Here is an 18,746-nt window from a genome sequence, read left to right on the forward strand (position 1 = left end):
CTATGATACCCGAGTGAAGTACCTTTCATTTAAAGTATTGATTGTAAATCTTGAACCTCTGGTTCTTAAAATAAACTAAGAAAATATATTTTTCTATACAAAAACCTATTGGCCTGGAATTGTCTTTGAGTGTGTGTTCCTCATTTATTGCCTGTGTGTGTACAACAAATGCTTAACACTACCCTCTGATAAGCCTACTGCTCGACCACACTACGACAAAATAGAGCATTAGAATTATCTCTTTTTGCCACTATCTTACCTCTAAGGGGAACACTTGGACTCTGTGCATGCTATTTCTTACTTTGAAATAGTGCATACAGAGCCAACTTCCTACAATGTCACAGTAAATAAAATGTATAAGTTAAATCCTAGTCATCAGCACTGCCTGTTAACTAACTTCTTCTGAAAAGAACAGGTGGTTGTACCCAGATATTCAATATTAGGCAACTAATTAACGTAGACAAAGGTGTAAGAGTGAGCAGGGAGGAAAAAAGGTCTTGTGGACAGGAAAGACCCATCAGGTCTATCTAGTACGTGCAATGATTTCTTACTCTTGGTGCACAAACTATCTGGTCTCCAAGTTATCTTTGCTTGTTCAATCTGCCTCTATGCTTCTTTCGAAACAAAGGGTTCCATCTTTGTATTAAGACACCATGAAGATTTGATCAGTGAAGGCAGTGGTTAGGTATAGCATGAAACACTAGGTCAGGTGATTAGGCCGCAGAGGAATTCAGGAAAATGTCTGTAGATTAACTTTTTTATTCCAAATAATAAATCCCAGTAACAAGGTGAATTCGAGGAGGTGGAAGAAAGCAGACAATGAAACCTATTTATAATCTGGGAACATCCTATGTGACAACAGAAGGGTTTGATCCAACTGCAGAGATGACTATCCAGTCAAACAAGAAAGCATACTGCACTGTTTCTACAAAGATACCCAATGCATCAAAGGTCTCATGGAAAGTATACTGAGTAGTAAATGGCAACAATATGGCTTTTCTAGGTCTCTGGGTTGGATAGTGGACTGCATATGGCGCTCAATGTTGCAACCTAAATGCCCAGTTTTCTATAAGTGCATCCAAGTGAGGTGTTATACTTTTGTGCACTGCGTGCCTTTAAGGGAAATGAGGTACACAAATATACAAAAAAATGACCAGAACCACACAATGTCCACATGTATGTAAGTTTGGAATAAACCTTAAAGGAAAAGTATATTGTAATTGTAATTGTAATTGTAATCGTATTTATATAGCGCTTACTACCCCTGACGAGGCGTCGAAGCGCTTTTCGATGAGTAGCACGCTACTCCGGTACCCAACAAGAATTAGTGATGGATTAGTATAATTTAAATAAGGAGTACAGTTTTAGTATTATTATGAGTTAATTTGAGTTGCGGATATGAGAGTTTGTTAGTTAGATTGACTGGAGTAATGGAGGGGTGGAGGAGGAAAGAAATCCAGAAGTGTTAGTTGGGAGTTTATCCTTCATTTACTCAATCCAAAGGCTTGAGATGAATAAAAGGGGAGCGGAGGAGAAAGAGGATGTGGAAGGGTTAGGGAGAGCATAGTAGCAGGGTGAGATGAATGCAGGAGAATTTAGTAGGGTTGTGTGGGAGGTCACAGAGGTAGAGTGAGGTTTGGTGAGTTAGATGTGGAGGTGGAGGGAAGAGCTTAGGCAGAGATATTTAGGAGATGAAAGTGGTCGAAGGGATTTGGGATGAGTCCGAGTGAGAATGGAGGATAGTTTGATAGAGACATGACATAAGAGTGATGAGTAGATAAGTGTGATAAAAAGAGAGCAGAAATTCATAGATATCTAGTATAACAACCCATGCAATGATCCACAAACATGCCAGACACAGAAACAACATATACACATACATACACATATATATATATATATATATATTTATACACACACACACACATGAATACACACACATATGCACATACAATACATAATTAGAATCATGGGTAAAAAATACTTAGTCAGACAGGTTTAAAAGAGTGTGTGTGTATTTTATTGTTATTGGTTTAGTTTCTGTAAAATGAGCATCGTGGCCTACCCAACCGGAGTATTTTCTACGAGTATGTCAGTAAGCGTTACCTAGCATGTTTTATATGCCCCGTTTATATTGTACACTAAGGGTACGTGATGGGCCACGGGGTAAGCGTCTCCAGCAACCTTGTGTGCCTTTGGCAATGTGATTGTTACTAGTGCGTCTTTGTGGAGATGTCCTTGTGCTTCTGAGCATCAACAACGCACCACCGGAATCGGCGGTAAACGCATTGGGGTCGTTTTGGAAAGCTGTCCATCATCCTGGTAAAAGGCGGGAATTCCTTTACCTACTTCGAGGGTGGACGGGGCGTGGCTCAGCGGGCGGAGCTTACAGGTGCTTTATAAAGGGAGAACCTTCTACTCTGTGTCTCCAGCAGAGGAAGATAGAACCCGAGCGTCACAGTCAGATACAGATTACGCTCCAGTACATCATCAGTTCACCTCCAGGAAGGATTCTAGATCTTTTCTGCTATGGGATCTCTGAGCGTACAGCCTTGCTTTATCTTTGCCAAGCCCAAGAGTTAGGGTGGCTTGTCCTTTCCAGAGGCTGATCTTCAACTGCGGCACCTGCTATGTTTATATTTCTAAGTGCTTCCTGTTGCGGTTTAGTTTCTGTAAAATGAGCATCGTGGTCTACCCAACCGGAGTATTTTCTACGAGTATGTCAGTAATCGTTACCTATCATGTTTTATACGCCCTGTTTATATTGTACACTAGGGGTACGTGATGGGCCACGGGGTAAACGTCTCCAGCAACCTTGTGTGCCTTTGGCAATGTTATTGTTACTAGTGCGTCTTTGTGGAGATGTCCTCGTGCTTCTGAGCATCAACAACGCACCACCGGAATCGGCGGTAAACGCATTGGGGTCGTTTTGGAAAGCTGTCCATCATCCTGGTAAAAGGCGGGAATTCATTTACCTACTTCGAGGGTGGACGGGGCGTGGCTCAGCGGGCGGAGCTTACAGGTGCTTTATAAAGGGAAAACCTTCTACTCTGTGTCTCCAGCAGAGGAAGATAGAACCCGCGCGTCACAGTCAGATACAGATTACGCTCCAGTACATCATCAGTTCACCTCCAGGATGGATTCTAGATCTTTTCTGCTATGGGATCTCTGAGCGCACAGCCTTGCTTTATCTTTGCCAAGCCCAAGAGTTAGGGTGGCTTGTCCTTTCCAGAAGCTGTTGGCACTGCAAAGTGATGTTGGCGGGGTAAGCTGGAGTCCCCAAACTGCAGAGTGCTACCATGCAATATCTGGGGGTCAAATGGATGACTTGCATCAGTCAGTACAGGGGTGTTGTACAAATTGCATCAAAATAATTTCTGACCACTGTAGGTACACAGTGCTTGCGGTCTCATTTCTGAAGCATCTTTTTTGCGGTTTATCAGAGAACACAATAGGCGTCAAGTTAATGCCGCACTGTCAAACCTTGAGTAAGAAAGATTCTACACCAAGAACACAAAAACTGAACGTTACAAGATATTCATATAAATTCCCCAAGGAAACACTAATGCATGGGCTTACTAGGCAATACTGATTAATCGGTTACGCCTTGGTTCCAGGTTTTACGACTACAGAATGGCAAGACTAGAGGCTAAAGGAATGATGTCAGTTGACATTTCATGAAAAGAACTACAAAATCATGCCCTTTAAATTACAAAGAGAGTAACTACTGTGTTTAGATATCAGTATAATGCAACCTACAGTAGACTTAAGTGCTCAGGCATAATTTCCTGTCCTTACATCTCTGCATCTCCATGCACACTGGCTTTAGTTCAGCAGTAGCAGTCTGCGCCGTAATGGATGGGCATCTCAACAATTATTTGGAAGCAGCTGGAACAAGCAGAGAGAAGAACTTCTCCAAGGCTCTGTGTTGGCAAGTGCTATACAGAGCAGCTGAATATCCCTTCCAACAGCAACATATTTTATCAAAGAGAGAAACCAGTCCAATACTATCACAGGCTAAATATAAAAACACTACTACTCTACACACCAAAACTGTGTACAATAAGATACACAAACTGCCAGCACAATATACATGCAGCTCATTAGTTCTTCTATACTCCATATCAACCTTGGATAATGTATGATAGAAGTGCAGCTGAATGCTACTGACAACTGGGAAAGTTGGTCATTTCTGTCCCCTGCGATCACTGCTTGGGCCAAAATCCTAAACTGGTGAAAAGAAATCTCAATCTTTTCTGGTACAGAGGCAAACAGGTTTCGCACAGCACTGTAAATGCAGTATAGGTTTTAGGAAAAACCTTAACCCCCCAGCACAGATCTAGGTCACATGTTTATAATATTTAGTGTCAAGGACTGACAGACTTCTGAAGCAAGGCTGTTTTGAATATCACACCATTGTTAGAAGGAGACTGTATGAAGTACACCTAATGCACTACTGCAGATCTCACTTCTATTAGAGATTAGCATCTTAATGTTCACCTCAAAGGTAGTAGTACCTCAGACAAGAAAAGGAGGTAACTGTGCCTCAGTAGAGTTGAGCAAACATCCTTGTTTCCTACAACGAAATCTGTGGTGTTCTCGTGTACATGCGTCTCGTATGTCACAAGATAGATGGAGCTGGGGTATTCTGGAATGTGGGAAACCGTGAGAGACAGTTGAGAAAGGCGGAACGAGTGAAGCAAGGCGGTCATGGTGGGGGTGTATATCAAATAAACAGGACATCCCGAAATACCTACTTGCTCCTGTGAGTTATCCAACGTCACATTTGGGGAAGAGCAAATCTATAACCCACTCAACTTCAACATCTGCTACTGTTTAACAAGGAAGAAACTTACTTTGTGGCGGTGCAGTAGCAGCTTCATCTGGTCACGAGGAGAAGTAAGTGAAATGACGGCTGCATAGTATTTAACCCCAGGCCACGTACGGCTATATCAGCTAGACAACATATTCTGCAGTTTCCCATGAAGACTACATCAGCGTGTTCCATGAATAATGTCTCTTATAACATCTGTTAGGCAGACAAGTATTAAGTAAGCCAACTCAGAAAGAAGACCCAGCTTGTTCTCTACCACAGGCCATTCTCAGCAATTGGATTTAAGAAAAGAAAATCGCCATAGTCAACCAGGTACAACCTCATGCACAAGACTTATAGAAGTAGTAGAAGGTTCATGGCAGGTGAATAGTTGACTGAGGATTCGACCTTCTCTATTGCTGCCCACTTCTCTCTGAACACTAACTTAGCCACTCCCTGTTAACATGAGTGCATAAGGATTCACTTACCACCTGCAGCTTAATCTGGATGCAGAGTGATTTCTTCTTCACCGCTGCCACACCTGTTGTAAACGTCTTCCGCATGCTGGTTGCCCTTCGCAGAGCAAGCTGGGACCCACCCTCCAGCCCAGCAATGGAACCCGAGAGCACCATAGCAGACCCAGTTCTTCCGGCAAAAAGACTGCTGATGATCTTCCTACAGAGCAACAAAGAGGACAGTTTTTAGAGACTTTATGTGAGTACACATATGTATAAGGTATTTAATTAGCCCAAACTTAGACAAAAGGCAGTGGAGTCTCGTACGGGTCCAAATACAAGGATAAAGTCAGTGAGTGATAGGAGACATAGTTAGGTTATGGATGAGTAATACACTGTGATGTAGTGTTCTTTAACGAGAAGTCCTCAACATCTTCCTAAATGAGAGCATTAGGGTGGTTCTTAAGTATATGGGAATGCTGTTCCAGATTTTGGGTTAAAAGATGAAAAAGGCATTTTTTCACACTTATTAAGTCTGCAGTCTGATGATGGTCTGATTTCGGGTGTGCTGAGAACTTCCAGGGAAAGTGAGCTTGCCTGCAAAAGCAGGGGGTGCTGGTCATGATGGCTATGTATATGATGCAGCTGGTGTTGAAGGTGGTGCAACCCAGAAGGGAACACACTTAGGTGGGGGTGTGATATGTTATATTTCTTAATGCCCTGGATGAGATGTGCTGTGGTGTCTAGGATGCCCTTAAAGAGTGCCAAGTTGGAGTCTGGAAGGCCATGGAGCAGGAGGTTATCACCATCCAGATGCCAGAGTATGAGGGCTTAAACATCAGTTCTGAAGTCGCCTTCTGGAAGAAATAGTTTCACTTTCATCAGAAGACTGAGTTGATAACAGGCATTCTTTTTTGGCAATGCATTACTTGAGAATGAGGCTGGTGTCCAAGATGAATCCAAGTGACTTGACATTTGGTAAAAGTTGGTTTCAAAGCTACTAAGGTTCATGTCACTGAGACAGGTTTGAATTGTTTCTTGTTTGTTGTCCTCTGCAAATAACAGGAATTCTGTCTTGGGTTGATCTTCAGATAAGTACTGGACATCCAGGACTGGGTGATTTGACGTTCGGGAAAGAGGTGAGTACAATAAAGATCATACATATTTCCTGTGATACCTGTATTGCTTCTAAGAAGAAGGGTAGACGCCCTTAATAGGATATGCGCATACTCCTGAGTGTGTCCGCAGGTGTTCATGGTAGAAGCACACAAGACGTGCATTGTTCAATATGCAGCCTTATACTCATTAAGGATCTGTGGCACAAAAATGTCAGACACTGTTATCATAATTTGTAACCTTCTCCTAACCATGTGACTCCATGTTCTTGGAAGAAGCAAGCTAGACACACCTTGTGTAATATTCACCTGTCCATGTGACAGGTGTCTATGGCAGAAGCAGGCATGGCACCCTTGTACCATACTTAACCTTTTCCTGCCCATGTGCATACAGCAGAAAAGATCTAGACGTTCTCTATAGGACATGTAGCCTTCTCTTGACTATGTGGCTGCATGTCCTTGGTGGTGGTAGTAGTAGTAGTCTAGACACTCTTCGTAGGATATGTAGTTTTCTCCTGTGCATGCGGGGAGGTGCTCACTGCAGAAGCAGGCTAGACACTTTGTGGAAGATTTGTATCTTTTTCCTGCCCATGTGCCTGGGGGGGTCCACACAAAAGAAGTCTATGCAGTCTTTCTTTCCATGTGCTACAACCCCACAGGATCTCAGTCCATAAATACCAGAGTTTGATCGAAATGTTAACGGGAAATTGAAGAAGGTTTGTTAGATGAGTATGTATAGCAGGTTATAGGAATGACTTCTAGTGACTGAAGTGTGAGGCTAGCCTTGTGCACTGTGGACAGTTACCCAGGGCAGTATGCACATAGCACACCAGCTGGATCCGGCATTTAATGAGGACTATTATGCATGCTGTAACCCAAGGCTGCTTACTTCTGAGAGTCTTGCAGGAGCGTAGCAGCTTGCTGGGAGGCGGGATTCTGCTTGACGTGATTCAGCCATCCTGTGGCATCATACTCCACCCAGTTGGTCCCGTAGCTGTGACCCAGGAAAAAATGGCGCGCTTTATCACTTCGAAGCAACGGCTTATGACCTGAGAAAAGATGCGAAAAGAGAGTTCAAGCAGAAGAAAAGAAAACAAAAAGAGGATCATGCAGACAGGTAGTTACAAAAAGAGGGATTCAAAATTAGGAAAAAATACAAAATGTGGGACAGACTTATTTACTGCCAGAGTAAATTCTGTTAAAGAGTGATGTGCAATGATATTGTACATGCTGGTACAGAAGGTTAAGGTGCAGGATAGGCTTCATGAAGTGATAGAGGAGTTTTGGTGGGAGGTGGGAATAAATAGGATTGTGTACAGAGGTTTTGGTGGTTGTGATCTTGGCCAGGACTGATATCTAAAACGGTGGCAAGGGAAAGGCCTTTTACTCACTTGTATTGTAGACCCTGGCATTGGATGATCATGTTTATATGGTACAGGAAGCTCTGGATTGGACAGTACTGTATGTCTTGGAGTTGAAGGTTGTTGCATGAATCAAATATTCTGTGATTAGATAGGCCTGCACACAATGGTTCAAGGCACTAAAAGCAGCCCCTGCTGTATACATATGCACCTGCTGCCACCCCAAGTTCCCTCTCACCTTTATCCTCTCCTTCCAGGGGTCCATAGTAGGTGAAAAGCCGTTCCAAGAGGGTGTCTTCTGTGCCACCTGGCTGCAGCGCCTCTTCTTCCAGGAGCCAAAGCAGACCACGGGCTTCATCCGTCCGGGCCAACGTCCGTACCTAGAGTTTAAACAAGCACAGGACACAACCTCAGCTCTTAAAAGTGATTAGAGGTTCCTGCTGCCAGATAGAGAGAATAATTTTGACTGAACTGACCATTCTCTACATTCTGAGAAACCCTTTTTGTATTATCCTTTTATATTCAGGTTATGTACAACCATACTACCAGAAATCAAGAGATGTCCCTGCTAGGTACATCTACAGAAGTCCTGTAGGCTTCTCTTTGCACCACTGCATCATCCAGAAGCCTGAGGCCTATTCTTCAGATGCCTTGTCACCTCTGCTAAATATTATGATGACAATGTTTGATCTCCATTAATCAATGCCCCCCTGCTGTCACTCAAGTGACCAGGAGTTAGACACCAGTGTGTCATCTCTCCCTCCTTGTACAGGCTGGTTACCACAGTGTCCATCCATAATGTAGTCATACCAATTCCCCAGGCAGGTTCTGGCGGCCTTTGCCTCACAGAGCAGTACATGACATCCATTTCACTCCACTGCAAAGGAACAGGTAGTGTCAGGCCTTTAGCATAGTCTGGCCACTGCAACAGTCTTCAGTCAGAGGAGTTACGAAACCTATGCAGTGCCGAGGAAGCTAATCCCCATCCAAAAGCACCTATAGTTATCGCATCAATAACTCCTCTTTCTTACTATCCATGTTTCTACACTATGGATCATCAACTAAAATGAACCAACTCTTGATCACCTATCCAGATAGCACCCATTTCCAGAAGTTCAACTTCCCAGGAAAATCATCGAAAAAGGTTACACCTGCCCATTCTCAGCTCACCTTGAATCGTTGACTCTCAGCCTGGTTTTTGACCAGAGAAAGGCAAGAAGGAGCACTTTTGGTTCTTCAGTAGATGTTATTTGTTACTGATGAGCATAGTAGCATTCTAATCCTATTTCACCATCCATCATCCCACTCCCTTCTACCTAGACTATAATGTCACATGCCGCTGAATTACATCTCGTTCATATGCTTCCTTCTCAATCAGTTATTTCGAATCACAATCAACAACTTATTTTCTGCTCTCAAGGTCTTAATCACTGCTAGAAACAAGTCTACTTCCACACCTAATCAGACAACTATTGTTCTAAAAATCTCCAAGAACCATTGCCTCTGATGTCTTCACCTTAATGAACCACTTTGGGTTAATTAAATCCTTGATAGACGCCAACTGGCAAAGCACAAACAGCCTTGAAACTGAGCAAGTCTTAATCAACAACAAACATGAATTCTGCAGCCGAAGCCTTTTCGTATAATTATGGATTTAGCACACCTACCCCATAATACATCATCTGCTGCATAAATTCCAGTTTTCAATAAAAGAACAAGTTACTAACCTTCTGTAACACCCTTTTTGGTGGATAGTCTATTTAACTACAGATTCCTCACCTTTAGAATATCCCTCAAATGCCAGACTGGAGCAAGAGATTTTCTTTGTCAGTGCTCTCGTGCACTGGCAGGTGGTTTCGTGTGGCTCTGTGGCGCCGAGTGGAAGTGACAGAAAACAGCCACCCTGAGTGCTGACATACATTTAATTCATTTAGCTTTTTCCTGCATCTCCAGACCTGAAGACGTTAAAGAGGCTGCTCTACAGTATAGGGAGGTAACCCCCGACGAAACACGTGTTGGCTGCGAGGTTGGATGTGAGGTTTAAATAGACGGTGAGGACTAAATTGGATGACACGTGGCAAATACATGAGGATCAATTTGGATGACACACATGGAGAACATTGTCGAGCACAAACTTAATAATTTGGAACTTGGAGATTTGGTCATGAAATAGATCGGAACAATATACATGACGATCTTTTCTAATCTTCATCGATCTGGACCTGGACTAATGTTTCATTACAGAACATTGGATTTTCTGTTGAAGTTTATTTGCATTTAATTTTGATTATATATTTTTTAAATATACGTAATGAGGTTGTGGTTATAGAACACTGACTCTGTAATACTTTTTGATTAAGTTCTGTTAACTTGTGTTATTGTACGAGTGCCTCTTGTTGCTCATGGTATAAAGTTGTGCGCTTCGCACACAGTTTGGACTTAGGGGTGGGGTCCTTCGAGGGTGCACCGTTCGAGGATATTTTCTATATCTGATATTCACCTCACTGCCCGAGCGCCCAATTCTCTCATTAGAGCACACCCGCACGGAGGTAGACAGAATAGGGAGGTGGCAGGGAACCGAGAAATCTGCAGATAGATGGAGTATCCACCAGAAGAAAAAGTTATTTACCTTCCGTAACAGATACCTCGCCTTCTGAAAACCCCAGGCATCAGAATGAATCTGGAAACTTTTCAATAGCGCTCCATGCCGGCAGGGGGTGCTAGCTCCACTTTGGCACTGGAAGCAACATCATCCTGACATCACTGAAGCCATGAAGGGCATCCATGTGGGCCCTGACAACAGTTTCCAATCCATTTTCACATGCTTTTGAGGCGAATATGATGTGAACGACATCAGGTTGACAAGGTGCAGTACAATAACTAGAGAAGAACCTTATTATGGTAACTTACTTTTTAAACCAGCTTTCAAATGGGGAGGACTGTGAGGAATCTGCAGTTAGAAAGACTTTCCACCAAAAAGGCCATTACCAAAAATAAGTAACTTTTTCTTCTGATGTATACTTCTACCTGCAGATTCCTCAAGTTTTGAAAAGATTCCCCAAGGCGTATCCAACCAGGAGGTGGGTTTGAAAGGCTGGTTAAACTAAGAAGTCCTGAAAGACAGAATGTACGATGTGACTTTACCTCCACAACTCCAAATGTAACAGTATTGCTATGCAAAGGTATGAAGGAAAGTCCACGTTGTTACTTTGCAGATGTCTTCAATGGTAACTCAACTTGCCAGAGCTGAAGTAGAGGATTTTGCTCAGGTGGAGTGAGGTCTGATGCCCTCCTGGGATTCCTCGTAAGCCAAGGTGTATCATAACTAAAGGTATAAGATGATCCACCTTGATGGTGTCCTCTTCTGGATAGCTTTGCCCTTCATCTTGCCAGTGTAGCCCATGAAAAGCTGACAGTCAATCTGAAAGTCCTTGGTATTGTCTATGTAAAAACTGACTGCTGTTCTGGGGTTTAGCCTATGAATCCTCTCTGCCTCTTTACTAGGAGGATGTGGAGAAGGAAAGAATACAGGTAAGGTGATGGACCACCCCATGTGAAAGCTCACTAGACACAAAAGCAGCCTTGGTTCTAAAGACAAGCTTGTCGGAGAAGAAGGTAGTGAAGAGGGACGTGGCCCTTATCACCTGCAACTCACTGACCCGCCTCACCAATGTAAAATGGGTATAAGAAAAACAGCCTTAAAAAGTAAGCAGTCATAACTGGCCACTGTGCAAGGGTTCAAACGGGGTGCACATTAAAAAAGTAAGAAGAAGATTAAGATCCCATTGCAGCATTATTATAAGCAGACAAAAAAACATGTTGGGGAGCCCATCTGGAAACCTAAAGACTATTGGTGATTTGAAAAGGGATGTTTGGGCTGGAAGACAGAGACTGATGGACAAGATGGGTAAGCAGGCCTTTACCTTAATGACTGTGCACCCCTGCTGAACTAATAACATCTCCAAGTGGGCTTAAGAGGGTCTACTGAGTTGTCTGTACACCATTTTACAAACCTACCCAATCTCCCAGAATACACTGTTATGGCGGAATGCCTGTGGGCACAAAGGATAACATCCACTACTTAAGGAGGTAGAGAGAAAGTATTCAGTTACCCAGCTCAATCTCCAGTCATGAAGGTGGAGGCTCTAGAGGTTGGGATGCAATACCTGCCCCTATAATGGCAAGAGGTGGACTACCCTGTAAGGGAGAGAAAAAGAGGGTACAAGAAACAGTGCATCAGTTCTGCATACTATACCATTTTTGGCCAGTCCAAGCTCTTAAGAGGACATGGTCCCGGTTGAAGTAAATCTTCCTCAGCTGCTGAGAAATCAAGGGAATGGGGAAGGGAGAAACCCGTAGAGAAGCAGAAAGTTCCACTTCAACGGAAATGCATCCTTCAAAGCTCCCTGCAATGGATGCTGGAGGGCACAGAACACTGAGTAATGAGCATTGTCGCGAGTGACGAAAAGGTCCACCTTAGGAACACCCCAAAGATTGAAGAAGTATTGGACCACGTCTACATGAAGTCTCTCCTCACGATGGAAAAGGTGACGCCAAATGAGGCTGTCTGCTTGAACATTCAGAATTCCCACCAGATGACTGGCGATTAGCCATATTTTGCACTCTTGCACCCTAGACCAGAGCCGTATTGCTTCTTGAACCAGAAGACTCAACCCTACGTCCCTGCGTGTTAATATGCCACATTGCAGTTGAGTCGTCCATCAAGAATTGGATGAACTGGCCTCAAAGAGACGGCAGGAAGGCCTTGAGCCCCAGTCAAAATGCCTGAAGGTCCATCACTGTGATATACAAAATCTGCCCTTGCAGAGAATAAAGGCCTGTGATCTCCAGATCCTCAAGATCAGCTACCCACTCTAGAAAAAGAAGCATCAATTATCACAGCATTCACTGCTGGTGGCAGTAGGAATGGCCTCAACTGTACTAGGTTGCCTTCCAAACCACTCCACCACATCAAGTTCATTCCTGTATGCTCTGTGATCAACATAGAGTAGCATATATATTTGCCATGTTGGGACCACTGCCAGCAGAGGCACCACTGGAGCACCCTCATGTGCCAGCGTACATGACTAGTAGAATGAAGGAAGTTAGCACACCTAAGAGGTGTAAAACCATCAGGACTGGAACTTGTGATTAATTCTGAAATATCAGAACCATAGCTTCAATACCCTGCAGTCTCTGAGGAGGGAAAAGGTCTTAATTTGACGTATTGTCCAGCTCTGCTCCTATTAGCAGTATTTACTCAGAGGTCACAGGTCAGATCTGAGCTTGCTGATGGAAAAACCAAGGTCTAACAGCTGAGACGCTGTGACTTGCAGGGATCTAGCACTATTTCTGGGGACCAGGCTTTGAGGAGCTAGTCATCAAGGTATGGAAATACTGGGATTACGGTGATTCTAATATGTGGGGCTACCAATGCCACCACGTTTGTGAAGCTCAGAGGAACTGAAGTCAAAGAAAATGGAAGGATCGCAAACTGATAACATGCTGTTCCTACAGTGAAGCACAGATACTTTGTTTGCAACCTCAGAATTGGTAATGAAAATAGGCATCCTGCAGGTCAACGGACACCATCCAGTCTTCCACATTCAGTGCAAGCTACACCTGTGCCAGTGACAGCATACTGAACTTCTCTTTTCACAGCAACCAGTTCAAAACTCTGATGTCTAGGATCAGACAAAAACTACCATCCTTCTTTGGAACCTGGAAGTATCAGGAATAGCACCCTAAGCTTCTTTCCTGCTCTGGCACCAATTTCCACCGCCCCTTTTTATAGTGAGATCTCTATCTCCTGCTGAAGGATAAAAAGGTAATCTGCTGGAGGGGCGGAGGTAGAGGCAGGGTGGGTGGAGGGGCCTGCTGGAAGAGTAGACACACCCCCTTTCCATAAAGAGCAAGACCCATTGGTCTAAAGTTATGGCTTTGTAGGCCAGTGGAAAGGTAAATGCTCATCCTCCAACCAGCGTCCTGTGTTCCAACAAAAGGGAACTAGGGCTGCTTCCTGGATGTTGTCGGGGAGGATGATGAAGAAGAGAGGCAAGGGAGAGGCAAGGGGGGGATAGAGCTTCTAACTTTGTCATGTCCTCGCTACAATCTGTGCAGTGGATTGGCTTGCTGTTGTTACTGGGAGCTCTGAGCTTGCTGTTTGTCTCAAAAGGATAACTCTCTTGAAAAGCCTTAAAGTTTCCTGTACTGCTGACAGTCCCGCTGTTGTGTCTGCAGGCCAAGTGACCTAGTAGTGGCCTTGCTCTCTTTGAATCTTAAAAGTGAAGCCAACATTTGCTTCAAAGAGGCATGGCCCATCAAACAGGAGGTCAAAAAATCAATAGGGATTAGGAGGAATTAAAGGTCCAGTGCATACCCTCCGTTAACTGTTACTAATAATGAAATACACTGTTCCTAAGAGACATGAAAAACAAAAACAAAAAACAGGGAGAGTGTTAGGGGATCCTACTCAATAGGGGGTCCTATTCAATAGGAGCAAGAGTCCTCACACACCCAAATGGGTGTCATGCTTCATCATCGGACCAGCTCCTCGTCAGACTGGCGCTGCAATGTCTGACGGGCACCACCCTTTCGGGGGGCTCTTTGCCGGAGATCTTTTTTGATGATGCCACACTGTCCCACAGATGAGTCGGGAGGAGAGAAAAGAAAAAGGAGAGTGGGAAAAACTAGAAGTAAAATTGGCTCAAAAACTCTCTGAAAGGTTTATCTTTATTGGTGCAGGGAGCTGGCTAAGGTTAAAACAATTACCAGGAGAGTTAGGCCAATGTAATGTTTGACCCTTCTCACATGGAAATGGGGGGGTCAGGGACTACTAGACCCACCTCAAAAATCGGGTCGACATGTTTCGCGTCTGTTTGGTCCAAAAAGGATCCTATGACGCTTCCTCAGGACCTCATATAATAATGCTTCTCCACCTATAAACTCAAAATACTTTAGTCTACATATGCTGACAAGCGAAAGCAAGGAAATTAGTGTAGTCAGTCACTTACAAAAAGTCCATTTGGACCCAGTATGTCAGTCCTATCCGTCGCCCCTCCCAACTAGAGACAGGGCTTCATGGGATCACGCAGACCGTAGGCCTGGTCCATATAACACATCAGTTAAGGCCGGCCGTCGGACATTCTTCCTACCCCGGGTCGCGCTCCCGAACGAGTCAAAGTGCACTGCATGTCAGAAGAAAACACAGAGTTCCTTAGCCAAGGATGGTGACAAAGGGCGACGAATGTGCCCACGGCATGTGCTACGGTGTCCACAGTATCAAGACCAGGCTGAATCACTTTTTTCGCTACAGTCTGGCCAACCTTCACTAACTCAGTGAAGTGAGATTGGAGGTGTTTTGGCAAGGTTGGGATCATTTATTGTGCCATAACACAAAGCGTGGGTGTAACGCCACTTTAGGCATGTGGCATCGAGGGATTTGAGAACCATGAAACAATTTCTTGCAAACTGCTCTATTTTGACGGTGTAGAAGCAAAAGCCCCTGGAGATAGTTTGGAGAAGCAGGAAACTTGAACCACAAGGTTTTTTTGGTGACAGGTGTGATAAGAAGTAGGGGTCACCAGGCTTCGGCCTATAACGTCTGGTCTTTACCCTATTGATCGCACGAGAAGAGATGAGCTTCTCCCACACAACAGGGAATAGGCTCAGTTAGAGCTTCATTAAAGGGTAATAAGTGTTCTGCTGTATCAGAGGTTGGATGCAACACTTTCATTAAGAGATTAGTTATGGCCTCTGTGGAGGATGAATAATTGCAGCTCAAGGGCCTCCACTGATTATTTAATAACAGAGTGGTATGAGAACACCCGTGGAGGTAGAAGGCCAGTTGGGGAGTATTGCTCCTACTAGGGTGATGTGTCAAGTCCACTTGCGTCCCTAAGTGCTGTAAAGTCAATATCCATGGTGACGAACTGTACATTACAGTCATTCATGTCTGGCATGGGATCCTCAAGTGGGTTACAGTCCCCAAAGAAGTAGTGCCTGTTGAAATGGGGTTTTTGGTTGGCAGTCAGGTTGCCCTCTGTCCAAGCAAGAACCCTCACTCTAGTCAGGGTAAGTCACACACAATCCAAAATCAGCCTGTGCCCACCCTCTGGTAGCTTGGCACGAGCAGTCAGGCTTAACTTAGAAGGCAATGTGTAAAGCATTTGTGCAATAAATCATACAATACCATAATATAACACCACAAAAATACACCACACAGTGTTTAGAAAAATATATAATATTTATCTGGGTATTTGCAGGTCAAAACGATCAAAGATGCAATATGAATTTGTAAAGATATCACTGAAAAGTGATATATAGGGGGCCTGGACGGAACCGCCAGAAGACCGTACCGCGGTCAAAAGACCGCGGCGGTCATTCTGGGTTTCCCACTGGGCTGGCGGGCGACCGCCAAAAGGCCGCCCGCCAGCCCAGTGGGAAACAGCCCTCCATGAGGATGCCGGCTCCGAATGGAGCCGGCGGATTGGAGGATGTGCGACGGGTGCAGTGGCACCCGTCGCGTATTTCAGTGTCTGCAATGCAGACACTGAAATACAAAGTGGGGCCCTCTTACGGGGGCCCCTGCAGTGCCCATGCCATTGGCATGGGCACTGCAGGGGCCCCCAGGGGCCCCACGACACCCCTCTCCGCCATCCTGTTCCTGGCGGGCGGAACCACCAGGAACAGGATGGCGGTGAGGGGGTCGGAATCCCCCATGGCGGCGCAGCAAGCTGCGCCGCCATGGGGGATTCCCAGGGCAGCGGAAAACCGGCAGGAGACCGCCGGTTTTCCTGTTCTGACCGCGGCCGAACCGCCGCGGTCAGAATGCCCAAGGGAGCACCGCCAGCCTGTTGGCGGTGCTCCCGCGGTCCCCGGCCCTGGCGGTATTTACCGCCAGGGTCGGAATGACCCCCATAGTGTCTTAAGTCTTTAAAAAGCAAACAAAGTCTCTTTCAAGCACAAAGTACCTAGTTTCTGGTGGAAAATCTCCGCAAAGGGCCGCAGAAGAAGAGATACGTGGAAAAATAGTGTGTGCGTCAATTTCTCCCCAGCACACACGGACTTGCGTCGTTATTTTTCATGCGGGGAAGTCGTGCGTCGTTTTCCGGCGCGCGGACAGTCTCTTTCTATGGGTCGCGGGGATTACCAGATGTCCCGGGTCTGTGCGTGGATTCTCCTGCTTGTTTTCCGGCTGCGCGTCGTTCTGCGGGGCTGTGCGTCGAAGTTTCGCTCTCACGGCAGGCGTTGCGTCGATTTCTCCTTTGGAAGTCGGGCGGCGTTGTCCTTGCGAGGCCGTGCGTCGAAGTTCCGGTCGTCCCGAAGGCATTGCGTCGATCAGCGTCGGTGTGCAGCGTTTTTCTCGCCGCGGAACAAGCTGTGCGTCGAAAATTTCGGCGCACGAAGCGTCCAAGTGAAAAAGAGAAGTCTTTTTGGTCCTGAGACTTCAGGGAACAGGAGGCAAGCTCTATCCAAGCCCTTGGAGAGCACTTTTACAGCCAGGCAAGAGTTCAGCAAGGCAGCAGGCCAACAGCAAGGCAGCAGTCCTTCGTAGAAAAGCAGACAGGTGAGTCCTTTAAGCAGCCAGGCAGTTCAGCAAGGCAGCAGGCCAACAGCAAGGCAGCAGTCCTTTGTAGAAAAGCAGACAGGTGAGTCCTTTAAGTAGCCAGGCAGTTCTTCTTGGCAGGATGTAGTTTCTGGTTCAGGTTTCTTCTCCAGCAAGTGTCTGATGAAGTAGGGCAGAGGCCCTGTTTTATACTAAATTCTGCCTTTGAAGTGGGGGTGACTTCAAAGAGTGTCTAAGAAATGCACCATGACCCCTTTCAGTTCAATCCTGTCTGCCAGAGTCCCAGTAGGGGGTGTGGCAGTCCTTTGTGGGGGGCAGGCCCTCCACCCTCCCAGCCCAGGAAGACCCATTCTAAATGCAGATGTATGCAAGTGAGGCTGAGTACCCTGTGTTTGGGGTGTGTCTGAGTGAATGCACAAGGAGCTGTCAACTAAACCTAGCCAGACGTGGATTGAAGGGCACAGAAAGATTTAAGTGCAAAGAAATGCTCACTTTTTAATAGTGGCATTTCTAGAATAGTAATATTAAATCCGACTTCACCAGTCAGCAGGATTTTGTATTACCATTCTGGCCATACTAAATATGACCTTCCTGCTCCTTTCAGATCAGCAGCTGCCACTTCAACAATGTATGAGGGCAGCCCCAATGTTGGCCTATGAAGGGAGCAGGCCTCACAGTAGTGTAAAAACGAATTTAGGAGTTTTACACTACCAGGACATATAACTACACAGGTACATGTCCTGCCTTTTACCCACACAGCACCCTGCTCTAGGGGTTACCTAGGGCGCACATTAGGGGTGACATATGTAGAAAAAGGGGAGTTCTAGGCTTGGCAAGTACTTTTAAATGCCAAGTCGAAGTGGCAGTGAAACTGCACACACAGGCCTTGCAATGGCAGGCCTGAGACAAGGTTAAGGGGCTACTGAAGTGGGTGGCACAACCAGTGCTGCAGGCCCACTAGCAGCATTTAATCTACAGGCCCTAGGCACATATAGTGCACTCTACTAGGGACTTATACGTAAATTAAATAGCCAATCATGGATAAACCAATCAATAGTACAATTTACACAGAGAGCATATGCACTTTAGCACTGGTTAGCAGTGGTAAAGTGCCCAGAGGTCAAAAGCCAACAACAACAGGTCAGAAAAAATAGGAGGAAGGAGGCAAAAAGCTTGGGGATGTCCCTGTCAAAAAGCCAGGTCCAACAGTGCCCCTCTTCTATGAGACAATGTGCCTCTCTTGTGGACCTCCAAGCAGGAATTTCCATCAGAGGCAATGGGTCTGGAGCAGAACCCTGTTCTGGGGGTGTCAGCTGTGGCACTGCTGGTGCTGGTGTCACTGCTGGTTGTGGGCAGAAGAGGCAAGGGCTTACGTGGTGCAGAGAGTGAAGAGCCAGCCAGAATATTGAGAGGGGCCAGCATCTGTCATGGGTC

At 45.3% G+C, this 18,746-nt stretch overlaps 1 protein-coding gene across 11 annotated transcripts in view; it reads right to left on the minus strand.

Moving 5' to 3' along the window:
• Nucleotides 1-18,746, minus strand: part of MYO18A (myosin XVIIIA) — an 805,500-nt gene that overhangs the window by 355,522 nt on the left and 431,232 nt on the right. For all 11 annotated transcript variants that reach the window (XM_069226228.1, XM_069226223.1, XM_069226221.1 and 8 more), the window contains 3 exons: nucleotides 7,983-8,124; nucleotides 7,273-7,432; nucleotides 5,302-5,488 (listed from right to left, as the gene is read on the minus strand). In XM_069226228.1, coding sequence (XP_069082329.1) covers nucleotides 5,302-5,488; nucleotides 7,273-7,432; nucleotides 7,983-8,124 — 489 coding nt within the window. The remainder of the gene's footprint in view (nucleotides 1-5,301; nucleotides 5,489-7,272; nucleotides 7,433-7,982; nucleotides 8,125-18,746) is intronic.

Source organism: Pleurodeles waltl, chromosome 3_1 (assembly GCF_031143425.1).
Source record: "Pleurodeles waltl isolate 20211129_DDA chromosome 3_1, aPleWal1.hap1.20221129, whole genome shotgun sequence".
In the NCBI taxonomy this organism is placed as follows: Eukaryota; Metazoa; Chordata; class Amphibia; order Caudata; family Salamandridae; genus Pleurodeles; species Pleurodeles waltl.